Source organism: Orbicella faveolata, unplaced genomic scaffold (assembly GCF_042242905.1).
Source record: "Orbicella faveolata isolate gen_17 unplaced genomic scaffold, um_ofav_v1 contig_48, whole genome shotgun sequence".
Lineage (NCBI taxonomy): Eukaryota > Metazoa > Cnidaria > Anthozoa > Scleractinia > Merulinidae > Orbicella > Orbicella faveolata.
In genome coordinates this window covers 12,373,014-12,386,805 of record NW_028301578.1, presented here as the reverse complement: position 1 = coordinate 12,386,805, position 13,792 = coordinate 12,373,014, and the positions used below count along the sequence as shown (strand labels likewise).

Genomic DNA, 13,792 nt, shown 5'->3' with positions numbered 1-13,792 from the left:
TAGGCGTTTATTGTGCCATGTTGTCGGTTATTTGCGGGAAAAAATTTCGGAAGTTTTGCGTAGGAGCTAAAAACATGGCTATTACACCACATGACAAATGGATATTTTAATTAATATTTTTCTTTCAAAATTTTCATACAAGTTCTAGTTCTTTTTTCTTAAATTCGTGATACTTTTTCTTTCCCCTTCTCTTAGTTTTCTAAATTCGTCACTGATATTTGTTCGTGGAGAAAGTGAGAGATGGCATTTATAACCCCTGGGAGGACGTGATAAATGTTTCGTGGGAGTGTTCTATATAACTCATTCGAAACCACAATGATTCATTTTAAACCGAGGTTAATTTAATATCGGTTCGTTAAAAGAGAAGAATAATCAGATAAACTCGACGAGAAAGTTTGAAAATAAAGATTTCGATAACTTACTGAATGCGAAAATCGTGTGTTTTAAAATGGTCTTCAAGATCACATTTTACGTAGCTTGCCATATATGGTTGCTATGGTTACCTGGATTAATCGATAAGCTCTTTCTTTGATAAAACACGTTGTTTTCTCTCTATTGTAGTATTATGTTCTATTTCTTGAAGCTAAATCATACTTTTAACTAACAATAGTTGTTTCATTTCAATCGTCAGTTTTAACCCAATTCAGTACCCAACAGAAATTCCCCTTATAATTTCTTTTCAATTTGAAATTTATACAATCTTTGTTTTATGAGCAGCTTTTGTTTTCGATTTCCTGTGGCAAATAGTCATAAAATTTGCAATGCTAATTTTGTCTTATTCATTACAGCGGTGAAAAGGACATGAAATATTGTTCGCGTCGTCTCGACCTTCGCGCGAGCATACGGTTTTTCTCTCCGACAATGCCGTGAAAAAAAACCCGGCGATAAGATTTTTCGAACTTGGAATTAACCCCGGCGACCGAATTTCTATCAGCTTGAAACCATGTGCGATCGAATCAAGGAACTCTTTTGTAAACTCAGCCCGGAGGTGGGAAAGAAGCCCTCGGACTCGACAAACTGGTTGAATATACTATGTTTCTGCGTCTTCGGGACACTGTCCTTCTTCAACCAAGAAATGCTTTACACCGCATCGGAGGACATCCTCAGTGGCCGACAACTCCCAACAGCGACAATACTCGTGTGCTTTGTGACCCCGTTGATGATCACAAAAATTATCGCACCCTGGTTTATACAAAAAATTCCTTACTTCGTGAAGGTTTCTCTCGTCGTTCTGTGCATGACTCTGGGACTTGTTCTCATCGTTTTTGTTGATGATATTAAAGTAAAGCTGGTAGGAATCGCGTTAAACGCGATGGCGACCGGGGCTTGTGAAGTTACATTTCTTGGCCTCACTTCGTTTTACCCACAGATTTGCATAAGCGCTTTCGTCGCAGGCACTGGAATGGCTTCGCTGTTCTCTCCGCTCTACTATACAGGTAAGCGAAATATTCTTTGCTTGGAACGTCGTCGCTTTTTTGTGAAATATGTCCGCTGTTATTTTATTTCAGAACTGAAATGATCCCCTTTATTTCAATTTGTACCCGCCTTAATACCAGCCAGCGAGTGCCATTTTGTTTGAGAGGGTAAATTTTTTGTTTTGAAGAGTCATGCAGTTGACAACTGTGGTTTCTGTTGTTTTAGTTCACATATCTGGAACTCCAAGTAAATATTCTTCACTCACAATTGTAACATTCGGTTAACAGAAGGAAACGCCTGTATTCTTGCCTAACTCATTCGGATAAAGAGGTGCAAGTTGATCGTAGTTTGTTGTTACTAAAAGTTGTCACCTGACAAATCGTCTCGTCTTTTCATGTTTTTCAAACAGAAATTTAAATTCACCGCTTGAGTGGTGTTGAACAAGAGAAACGCTTCGTTAAAGTTCAGTGTAGTGGAAAGCTTTTAGTTGTGTTTTGTGATTTGTACTGACGTCTTTTGTTTTAATATCCGGATCCGTTTTCGCAGGAAGGAACCAAGCCTTGTAGTTTTAACCTGGCAAGGGAGAACATAACATTGCCACTTTTTCAAATATTCCTTCTGCGTGTATTTTTTTTTTTCTTTTTTTTTTTTTTTTTTTTGTACGTATGATGATCATAAAAACCACTTGACAGCTAGAAATTATTTAAGAATAATTTCGTAAATTTACGCAATTGACGGGCGACAGTGTCGGTTATTGTTCTCAAATACACCGCGTTTTGAATTGATTTTGTAAATGGTTCATTAGCTTCTCCCTTTACCTAAATCGATGGCTTCTGACGTCCTTCTGGATAATTTCGTAACTGAAATATATTTTTTTCTAAATTCGGAATTCTTTTTAGCTTTCCTGGTAACCACGGTACTTAAAAGCTCAAAAGTGATCAAACTGACAGAAGATGACTTTACAATATCAGTAGATTTAACTGAAGCAGATAAGTGCCGAAATTTGATGGCATTAGTAATTTTTTTCAAAATTTAACTTATTTACCGATGAATGTTTTGAACAACAACCGGTAGCCCAAATGTGATTTTACGTGTTGTTATTTTGATATTTGTTAAGAATTTTTCCTTGGGGGCAATTGTCAGCTGACTGAAATGTTTTGTATGTGATTTTTCCTGTGTGAATGCTCGACTAACTGCCTCAACCCCTTAACTTTGTTTGCATAGATCTAAATATTACAAACACAAATATTTTCAAAGTATTATGAAATCGCCCGGTACGTTAATTCTGAAAGTTAGCTTGTTATATGAAGGAAACATGATAGCTGAAAATTGGTCAGAATTTTTAACTGCTGAATAATGACGCGGAGGTTTTACTAATAGCTAAGACCCGTGATCTGTAAAATTAACCGATAATTGAGAAATGGGCTGAAATTTTAAATCATAGGTAAAAAAAGTTTACTGAACTGATAACTCAATGGAATTCCACGCCCTCGTCCGAACCCGCCCGATCAAAACATATCGCAACATTGTTGGGCGACCCTGGGCGCAACATGTTGCGAACATTTGGCCATCCTGTTGCGAATAGTCGGGTGTTGTTGGCTCAAATTTGACCATTTTCAAACTGGGGCCGACAACACCCAACATGTCGCAAAACGTTACAACAAGGTGGCCAAACGCGCGGAACATGTTGCGCCCAACAATGTTGCGATATGTTGCGTTGGAATGGCACGATCGGTTGACCGGGGCTTTATAGACACGCGTGTTCCTTTCTCAATTCTAATGTCATTATTCATTTCTTTACTTGTACTTCCATTCTTCAGGATCTACTTGAAAAGTGAAGGAACGCTCTTCTAATCTTAATAAGTGATAAACCCAAAATTTGCCAACGTATATGACATTCATTGTATATACGAAAGGAATGGAGGTTGGCCGTAAACTGACCGTCTAAATTTGGCTTCGTCTGTTTTTCCTTAGCGACACAAGCCGTAAGGAGCACAATTAACAGAGTGAAACGCTGAGAAACCCGAGCGCAATTATTAGAGCATGAGTTCAACTGAAACTCATGCTTTTGTTACTAGTCCTTTCACTGCCAAACTCAAACTCTCAATTCTCCCAACAGTTTACCATATATGTCTTTGAATTTTAGTTCTGAGAGTTTGGTTGTACATCAAGACAGTATTACCATAGTGTTCGTTTTTCTTATCAACTTAATGATGCTTGTCAATGTACTCAAGTCTAATGAGAATTTCGTTTGTGATCAACATCTTCAGGTCTCACCACATGGGGTTGCACCTCTCCGAAGACGGCCATCATGATAACGATTCCTTTACCTTTGCTTATCTTGGTGTTCTACGCAGTGCTGGACAAGGATTACATCACGAACGGCTCGTACAGCAGACCCAAGGAACACATTGAGGTGGAGTACACGATAGTAGCATCTGACACCGCTGACACCACAGACAGTGCGCCTGTCACCAAAGGCAAAGTCGCCACTAATTCACAAAAACTCCCATGCGGCGAAAAGTTAAGAATTGGATTGAGGATTCTGCCGTTCATCATTCCATTATTCCTGAGCTTCTTTGCAGAGTACCTGTCCAATTCTTCTGTGATTACCACGATCGCCTTCCCTAAATCTCAAGTGCTTCCCCGAGATCACTTCCTATACTACTCGCTCTCTTACAGAATCGGCAAGTTCATCGGCAGAAGCTATCTGTTTATATTCGCTTGCCTCCCGCCTGACGCCATCGACTTCCTGAAATGTGACAGAACGTGGATCTTCGCAGCCTTAGAAATAGCTCATCTGATCTTCTTCCTCTTCGAATCCTGGTACCATTTCGTCTGGTACATCTGGATAATTATTTCTCTGTGTTCCACCCTCGGGTTAGTAGCTGGAATGATCGTCCTGCACTCGCCCCACGCTGTCGCACGGCATATTGCACCCGAGGAGAGAGAGTTTGCCCTGGGACTCTTGACATCTGGTAATGCCGTGGGAGCGTTTGTGGCCGGGTTGCTTGGCCTGGTTGTGGAACCTTACCTGACGGAGAAATGCCTCCAACATTTCTCCGCCACCAGAGAATTCTGCTTCACAAGACATCGGAACACCACAGGATGGGAAACTAATATTCATTGTTAAATTATCTCAGAAAATCAAACGAGGATGAAGAGTATAAAAGCGAGTGAATCCCCGTGTAGACCTGTTTTGACATAGTACCCAGTCCTCCTGTGGATAATGTTACACGTGCGTCGCGTGGATGTTTTCGTGGATAACAAAAATACGTTCAAACTGCTTCAGCTGTCAACGTGAGTAAAATTCTTGTCACAGGATCGGCGACTTTTAGACCTTCTTGGGATTTCTGAAGCCAAGAATGATCTAAAAATAACTTAAGAGGGATTAATTAGAGAATAAGGACTATATGAGGGATTAACCGGATGTTACCCTTCATCTTCTCTTGGTGAAAGACACTATTTATTTTTCAGTTGCGTATTTATGAACTAGTAAGAATTCTGAGGCCCAGTCCAAACTATGCCGGAGAAATTCGAAAACGGTATTTTCACTCTGAAAACACAAATGTTCTCCGCCGGAGGAATTTGAAAATGCAGCAATCACCGGTCATTTTGGATTTGTGTTTGAGGAAAACTCGGTCAGTGAAATCACATTATTATCGTGACGCCATCGTATTCGAAAAGCTCCGTTTTCAAAATGTGTTCCTTCTACACTAAAACCCAAAGCCGGCGTTCTCCAATTCTCCAGTTTGAAGAGCGTTTACGAAAAGTTCCATTTTCGGGACGGATTAGTGTGGACGGTAGGCCTAACCGTGGAAATAAAGCTACGTTTTCAAATTTATCCGGCGTAGTGTGGACCAGCCCTGAGAAAGTTAAGAGTGCACGTGCAGGCCTCGCCTAATGAATCACGCCCGGCTCGTTGCATTTCATGTCGTTAAACCTGGCGGGTTTACACTGAATTTAATGATGTTAAAAGAAAATTTATTTGTAAAATATTTAACTTTATAATTTCCTAAAGAGGTAAATCAGCCACTAACCTTTTTAGTTAAGATGAAAATTATACATTTGGTAATTAGAGAGCGAGCTTGAAAATTTCCTTCATCTTTAAACTTTCCATGGCTGGCTAGTGCTAAATTTTACAACGAGTCACTATCAAACGGCGATAAATTATTTTTTATCAGTTTGTTAATAGATCAGCTTCTGAAGAATGCTTTTTCTGTTTTTATCGACTTTGATGCGCGAACGCCCGATAGAAACCTTGGGCTATTACATGAATAGAAATTTTGTCAAGATTTTAGTGATTGCCACTCGGCAATTTCATAAGAAGGTTATTTTTGGAAATTATAATCTGTGAGGAAAATTTAAAAATATTAGTTTTAAAGTAATTTTACAGGTACGGTCGTTTAAAAGTAGAATACAAATAAATTACGGTGTGCTCTTAGTCGGTGAAGGGTGATAAGTATATTTTATTTCAAACTAGCTATACTATTTTTTTGAGAGGGTACAAATCAAAATATTTATGATTACGAATTACAAATCGCAAATAACGTTTAACGAATGTCAAATCACAAATCGCGAATCACGAGCCAGAGTAGGAGAAGGACTCTTCTGGATAAAATGGCACATGATAGAAATGGTGAGTGCTAATTCATGTACATATAGAAAATGAAGACTGCCTTAATTGTCGGTGGTTCTTCAATTTCATGGTTTTTGGAGTTTACAATAGGAGGAGAGAATAGAGAAACAGAGATACAAACAAGGTAACTCGGAAGTGGTCTATTGAATTCAATATTTTTTTGTTGAAGTTTCTCTCACAAGAATAAAACACAAGAATGCAGTGCATGTACATGTCTTTGTTTGCTGTCCGCCAGTTTGGGACACCACTGAACTACATCCGCTCATGTTACAGGAGAAAAACAACCCTGATCAATTGCGTTAGCACACGTGATTCCACTCCAGTCCCCATGGTGGGACAACTGTTACACCTATACCCTGCAGGGTTTCATTTTAGCCGATGTCTTTGGGCGAATTCTGTGGAGGCGCGGTCGCGTCATGGTTAGTGCGCTCGACTTCGGGTTCGAGGCCTGGCTGGAGACATCATGTTGTGTTCTTGGGAAAGATGCTTTACTCTCAAAGTGCCTATCTCCACCCAGGTGTATAAATGAGTACCGGCGAATTTAATGCTGGCTGTGATATGCTCCCGATGCTGGGGGTAACCCTGCGATGGACTAAGATCCCATCGGGGGGAGGGGGCGGGAGGCAGTCGAAATACTGCTAGTCGCTTCATGCTACAGAAACCGCATAAGCACACGCCTGATGGGCCACTTGGCTCGTATGCAGACTTTACCTTTTTACCTTACCATTGAGCAAATTCTAGGTCTATTGTTGAGACGTACCAAGTTCTCGTAATTTAACTCCTGACGTCTCCAGGGATAACCTGGAGCCTGACAATTTCACATTATAACGGATAAGTGTCCACTCAAAACAGGTTCTAATATGTTGTGCAGTAAAAGTTAATTATTAACTTTTTTGTATACAATGAAGACTGTATTAAGCGGACACCCTCGGGACCCTCACTAGTGTCCGCTTAATACAGGGTGTCCGCTCAAAACAGGTTCTAATATGTTGTGCAGTAAAAGTTAATTATTAACTTTTTAACACAGTGTAACCTGAGAGTGTAAGACCAAAGATTAGCATAGTACAATGTCCAGTCAATCAATGCGTCAATCTGGAATAATCACTTATAGCTTTAGAACGACATCACGGAACATTGTTAAAGGAGTCTCAGCTGAACCTTTAGAAGTAAAACGCTCTTGTAGTGTCCGCTTATTGCAGGTTTTGTGTAACAAAATGGCTTAATATTGGTGTCCGCGTCCGGTTAACAGAGGTGTCCGCTGAATGCAGGTTTATTTTACAGTGTCAATGTAGGAAGAAAATTTTGCGACTCCAGCTGGTGTTCACTTAGGTGTCCGCTTAATATGAGGTCCGCTTAATACAGGTTTCACCCTGAGTCCTGTGGCTATAATTACAAAATCACAAAACTGAAACATTCTGAAATGAGTTTTATGTTGGGAATGTCAATCATGGATGACGTCATCAAAAATATCCAGACCTCACTGGTCGAGAAATGGTTACGTAACGGATGTAACGGTCAGGTTGTTATTAAAAAAATATCGCGCGCGTGCTGCAGGCTGTATAAATATTTATTACAACTGAACTGACATTTTATTACCATACGACGCCTGTGCTAGAATCACTAAGCATCACCGAAAGCATTATGTACCACTGGGAGGGCGACGAATTTGCTCTCACTTTAGACGCCCGGCTGGCAAATTAAACTAACAGGTAAGTAGAAATATCCTTCAAGGACCTGTGTGAAGCGTATTGTCTGGTTTAAACAGTTCCCTTACGGAGTTCAGTTATGTAACGCTCAACGCCGAGGACAATATCGATTGAACAACTAATTCAGGATGTACAATTGCACCGCGTTTATTCGACTTAGGATACTTTCCGGCGAACTCCGCGTTGCTTTGAGCACCATTTGCCCTAGATTTACGTTTGTCTTAATTTTTAGTCCCTTACTATCACTTATTTCTACCCGGTTGTATCAATTTCTTGACAACTTTAAACTCCCCGCTTTAAGTCAGCCACGATGTAGTCGGAAGTGTACAAAAATCGTCGACTATACCCAGTGTTTCAGACCTGACGCAAGCTCCGCCGTTGATTTCAAGCTGAGTTTTGTTGATTCCCCTTGGACGAAAATCAACCCGTTTTATTTCAAACTCGAATGGTCAAGTTGTAATATAAATATCGCGCTATGTCAGAATCGCCTCGGGGAAGAATTAAATTCGACATAATGATTGCGCTTTTATTTCAACTCCATTCAACAGTTAACTGTCCTTATGTCTTCTACTCGTGACTAAAAAGCTCCTCTTTTTCTTTAGCCTGTCGGCTGTGACAAGAATTGAAACGAACAGTGAGAGTGAAGGAATAGAAGAGCGGGCGAGCGCAAGAAATATTATTATTTTTTCTTTTCAACGCTGATTTACATAACTTTATATTTTTTTTTTAAGAAAAAAAAATTATTCTACTTAAGAATTCACGCACAACCGAAGTAATCATTGCAAGAACTTTTTTCAGCCAGTCTTTAGAGTTAACGTCCACTTCCATAGAAATATTGAAAATCGCACACTGATTTGGTCTTCTCATGACCACATAGCTGTTTTGCAGAAGACGACTGAAAACATACCTGCATGACCAAGGTTTGTAACGCACTGAAGTGTATAGCCCCAGTATTGTTCAGTTCATGAAATCTTTTGTTTGGTGACGCTTTTTAGTTTACGTGGTAATCTTGGTTCGCGTGAGCACCCTAATAAAAGAATGCCGACAAATAAATTCTCTCTGACAGCGTTTACTAAATGAAATGCAATTCTGATTTTTCTAGCTTCAATTCATCAAGATTCATCAAAACAGAAGAAGAAAGAAGAAAAGTAGTTGGCGTTGGTTCTCTTGGTGCGACTGTGCTTTACTTTTCCGCCGTGATGTTGAGTTGATGAGCAAACGTGCCATATAAGATTTATAACCGTTGGAACAGTTGGACAGCCTTTGTATCCGCTAAAATATGTACGATCGAATCAAGGAACTGTTTCTTAAACGAAGCTCAGAAGATGGTAAAACGCCGCCAAGCTCCGATTCAAAGACGAATTGGTTGAATACAATTTGTTTCTGCGTCTTTGGGACCTTCACTTTCTTCAACCAAGAATTGATTTTCATAGCATCAGAGGACATTCTCAGCGGCCGTCAACTCCCAACAGCTACTGTGCTCGTTTGTTATGTAACACCCCTGATGATCACAAAAATAGTCTCTCCTTGGTTTGTTCAAAAAATCAGTTACGTCGCCAAGGCTTCCTTCATTACCTTATGTATGATTACGGGACTTAGTCTCATCGTTTTTGTTGAAGATATTAGAGTAAAGCTAACAGGAATCGCGATAAACGCCATCGCGGCCGGAGCTTCTGAAGTCGTATTTCTTAGCCTCACATCGTTTTACCCACAGATTTGCATAAGCGCCTTCGTGGCAGGAACTGGGATGTCCTCGCTAATCTCTCCGCTCTATTACACGGGTAAGCCAAATATTCTCGATTAAGAAGTTTAGGTCCTATAGCTTTTCTGCTTCTAAAATATGTCTACATATATTTGTATTATATCTATCCCATTTCAATGTTTGTGAATTTTGTATATACACAGAATTGCAATATAATTAATTGCAAGCTGAATATATTTGCCAAAGAAAGAGGAAAAATTAAAACAGGCAAACCAAATAGGAAACAATATAATTTTGAAATTTGAATGATTCTTAAAGAACTGAAGTCATTCACATCTTAAGAACGTCTGATTTTCAGAACGTTCTTAGCTTCTTTCCAATGAGGCTGAAGCGTAACTTCTTAACATGTTCTTAAAATGCCACTATGATAAAATGTTTATCCCTTCAAGTTTTAGTTGAATTACGTAGAATTTCACGAAAAGTTAAAAATCATTATGGCATTTTCCGTTTGCAAATATCTGTATCAGTTCTGGACATATTCCTAAAAGTGTGAAGATTGTGTAAAATATGCACATTAGCTAGAATTTATTAGAGGATTGATGACGCTATACACTCAACCGAAAAAGTACGATCATTCCACGAGCTCGCGTTGGATGCAAGTTGGCTATAATCATTTCATACAGTATCCAACAAGCCCAAGTAGAATAATTGTTTTATTAAAAATGCCCCCAAAATGTAGGAAACTAACTTCGTAAAAGGAATCGGTCATCACGAAAGTACTGAAAAGACTGTACGAAAAGTTTACAAGTATATGTAGTACAAGCAAACTTCATACTCTTGAGGTTTCCGAATGAAATAAAGGTTAGGCACAAAAACGATGCTTCCGAAATTTGTTCAGAATTTATTCCCTTTTGTCGAAGGCTAAGAAGTTCGTGTTTCTCTCTATTTTGCTAGATGAAAACTATTGCTTGAAAGCTATGCTTAGGGAAACCAAATTCATTTATCGTGTTATGCATGAATTGTGTTTAACTCGAAAAAAATCTATTCCCTGCTTTTTCAACAACTCAAATTGATCAGTCAAGCCCAGCCGAGTTCGCTCTCCGCAGCCTGCGGAAAGCGCCGAAAAAAGGTTTTAAAACTTCTTTATTTTAAATTTAAGCGTAAACGGAATCAGCATAAAAAATATTTGAAGTGGAAAAGAAGAGAAAGCTTAATGCCGACCAACTTCTAGTCTTGATTTTCCTATGAAATGTCCATGTATATGCTGAATGAAAAGTTATCCGAGTTACTGATATCTCAGCCAGTGAATGACGAAACTGCTTACACTGACATTTGTTATCGCTAGTGTTCTGAGTTCGCTAGTTCCCGTGTATCGGGAACCGCGGTTTACCGATACAATAGAACATAGGTTTTGCAACCCTATTGACCAATCAGAGCGCTCGTAATGTCTCAGTTATGTTATAAATAATTATCTTCTAATCAGCTGTACAGCAGTGAATCAACCTTGCTTCCATGGCCTTTTCCCTGGTAAAGTAAAAAGCCATGTAAACGAGGTTGTTAGTTAATATTCACAATTTAATGATATTTCAAACCCTGATCAGCCGGTTCATTCCCTCAGGTATCACAACATGGACTTGCGTCTCACCAAAGACCGCCATCATGATAACGATCCCATTGCCCCTGCTAGTGCTGGTGTTCTATGCAATCCTGGACAAGGACTACATCACGGACAGACCTAAGGAACGCATTGAGGTAGAATATACGATTGTGCCGTCCACTTCTGACACAACGGAACAGACCACAGCAGATCCTGAAAAGTCCCTCTGCAGCGAACAGTTGAGAATCGGTAGAAAAATTCTTCCCTACATCATTGCGCTTCTTTTGAGTTTCGGTGCGGAATACTTGTCCAATTCATCCGTGATTACCACGATCGCCTTCCCCAATTCAAACGTCCTTGCTCGAGATCACTTCCTTTACTATTTCTTCTCCTATGAAATGGGAAAGTTCTTCGGTAGAAGCCATCTGTTCATGCTCTCCTGCCTGCCATCTGACATCGTAGAGCTCCTGAAGTGCAAAAGAACATGGGTATTCGCGGCAATAGAGATAGCACATCTGATTTTTTTCGTGTCAGAATCCTGGTATCATTTTGTCTCGTACATCTGGATAATTATCGCCCTCTGCTTTACTCTTGGTCTGGTTGCTGGAATGATAGCCTTGTACTCGCCCCATGCCGTCGTGGGTCATGTTGCACCCGAGGAGAAAGAGTTTGCCCTGGGACTACTGACAGTAGGTAATGGAGTGGGTGCATTCGTGGCCGGGTTGCTTGGCCTGGTTGTTGAGCCTTATCTGACGGGGAAATGCCTCGAACATTTCTCAGCCAGCAAAGAATTTTGTTTCACAAGACCTCAGAACATGACTGGATGGATGACTAACATACATTGTTAAATATTTTTCTGTTACAAATGTATGAGCAGTAAAGAATTATGGAAAGAATTATAGAAAGGTACATTTTAGAGTGTACTTGCTGAAACCTACTTCACGAACGTTCCCTCTGAACATCATCCTTCGTACCCCTCGAACCCCTCTTTCAAGTAACGGGCACTTAGATGCTCAAAACGGAGGTTGGTAGGGGAGGGAGGGGGGATGTAAAGAAAGATGCCCGGACGTAGTCTTTTTGCTCGTCTAAAGACAGGGGAGGCGGGATGAAGGTAGGGCAATTTCTTTGTACGATCAAAAAAAATTATTGCTACACTAAAAAACATTCTTGCCACAACAAAAAGGGATCTACATTGCAATAAAGTAGATTTTTGACAACCTGCTAAAAATGGCGTGAAGTCACAGCATAAACCTCCCCGTTCCCAGGCCCCCTCTCCTTTACTTCCCCTGTCGATGAGAGAGAGAGCCTGGTAACGAGGTTGATGGTACTGAAGTGTTAGAATGCAATCCTGTGACAAGACCTGGACACCATGTGTGTGATACAAATTTTTTGAAGTTTCTTTGTAAGATGACACGAAGTCAAGCGAGCGGCGCACGCTGCGCCTGGCAGGGCTGCTCGGTTCACTTCGTGTCACCCCGATTATCCGATCTTAGGCAAACTGGTTCGTAGCCGTACTAAGTTAGTAGATTTCACTTGTGTGGGGGACTGGAGAAGAGAATACAAAACGGTTTTTCTTTCAATACCGTTGAATTCCGAAAGCAACGGGGGCCGTCACTTTCAGATTTAGCAGGCAAAAAGAGCCGCTACTTTCCGGTAGCTGTTACTTTCGGATGGTTAAAACACGTTATACAGTAGCAGCCGTTTCAGACAAATCGGACGGGTAACAAAAGAAATTAAACTTTCCGTCTATGTAAGTTTCCAACTATCCACCAACAAAGCATGCAGACCGTCTAAACAAAAAAAGGCTCTAAACCGGTTGGTACTGTAGGGCGAATCGAATGAATAATGGTCTCATTATATCGCAAAGCCACTGACTACCCTATGCCTCCAGTATATCATTGGACTCTACTGCTAGACAAATGCAGTTTATAAATCATAGTTTCAAGAAAAATTCAGTCAAGTTCGAAATAAAGAGATAAAAGCACAGATAGTTCCTCCAGTCAATGATCAGTCCTGCAGTCAGGCAGAGACTTTCTCCGGCTTTTACTGACTTCTTCAAAGGGCCGCTACTTTCGGGTGGGCCGCTACTTTCGGAGTTCAATAGGAAGGGAAAAAATTAATGTTACTTTCGGGGAGCCGTTATTTTCTGGGGTGGGGGGGGGGGGGGGCGTTACATACGGAATTCTACGGTAGTCCCATTCAGATCCTTGTATAGTCGGTCTGACATAACATCGTTGTTCATTAGCTCAGTTTCTGCGTTCTTTCCGCGCTAGGGTCAAAAGAGAGTACTCCGCCAGTCCAGCGACACGGAGGCCCCTAGTTGACCCGGCACTCCTTTAAAACCTCTAGTTTGCTTCGTTCTTGGTTTATCTTCGGAAACTTCCGGAATTTTCCAAAAAATGTTCGGCAATGTTCCTGTGGCCTCAAGTTTTGGAAAGTTTTCGGAAATCTTCGGAAAGTGGTCAGAAATCTTCGGAAAATCGTCAAAAACGTCGTCAACTGTACGTCTATATAATAAAAACAACATAATCGTTACACGTTAGCTCGAAGATGTGAATTTTATGTTCTCACGGCAAGAACATATTTCACTCGTTCGCTGCGCTCACTCGTGAGACATTGTTTTTGCCACGAGAACACAAAATTCATATCTTCTCGCCACCGTGTAATGTCCTCTATATATTGGGACATCCTTGACGTCACGAAGCTATTGTTCTCAAGGAAAATGGCGGCCG

At 40.5% G+C, this 13,792-nt stretch overlaps 2 protein-coding genes across 3 annotated transcripts; both read left to right on the top strand.

Annotated features, from left to right (window-relative positions):
• The first annotated feature begins 758 nt into the window (after positions 1-758).
• On the top strand, positions 759-6,261 carry LOC110039762 (uncharacterized). Its single transcript, XM_020744913.2, has 2 exons — positions 759-1,436; positions 3,687-6,261. The coding sequence occupies exons 1-2, from the start codon at positions 944-946 to the stop codon at positions 4,547-4,549; spliced, it is 1,356 nt and encodes a 451-aa protein (XP_020600572.2). The 5' UTR covers positions 759-943; the 3' UTR covers positions 4,550-6,261.
• Positions 6,262-7,592: 1,331 nt separating this feature from the next.
• LOC110069757 (uncharacterized) lies at positions 7,593-11,969 on the top strand. 2 transcript variants are annotated; one of them, XM_020777297.2, is made up of 3 exons: positions 7,593-7,764; positions 8,864-9,542; positions 11,082-11,969. In XM_020777297.2, the coding sequence occupies exons 2-3, from the start codon at positions 9,041-9,043 to the stop codon at positions 11,906-11,908; spliced, it is 1,329 nt and encodes a 442-aa protein (XP_020632956.1). In that variant the 5' UTR covers positions 7,593-7,764; positions 8,864-9,040; the 3' UTR covers positions 11,909-11,969. The 2 variants fall into 2 exon arrangements, with proteins under 2 accessions (XP_020632956.1, XP_089137787.1); XM_089281661.1 differs by lacking the exon at positions 7,593-7,764 and adding an exon at positions 8,420-8,681.
• Positions 11,970-13,792: the final 1,823 nt, after the last annotated feature.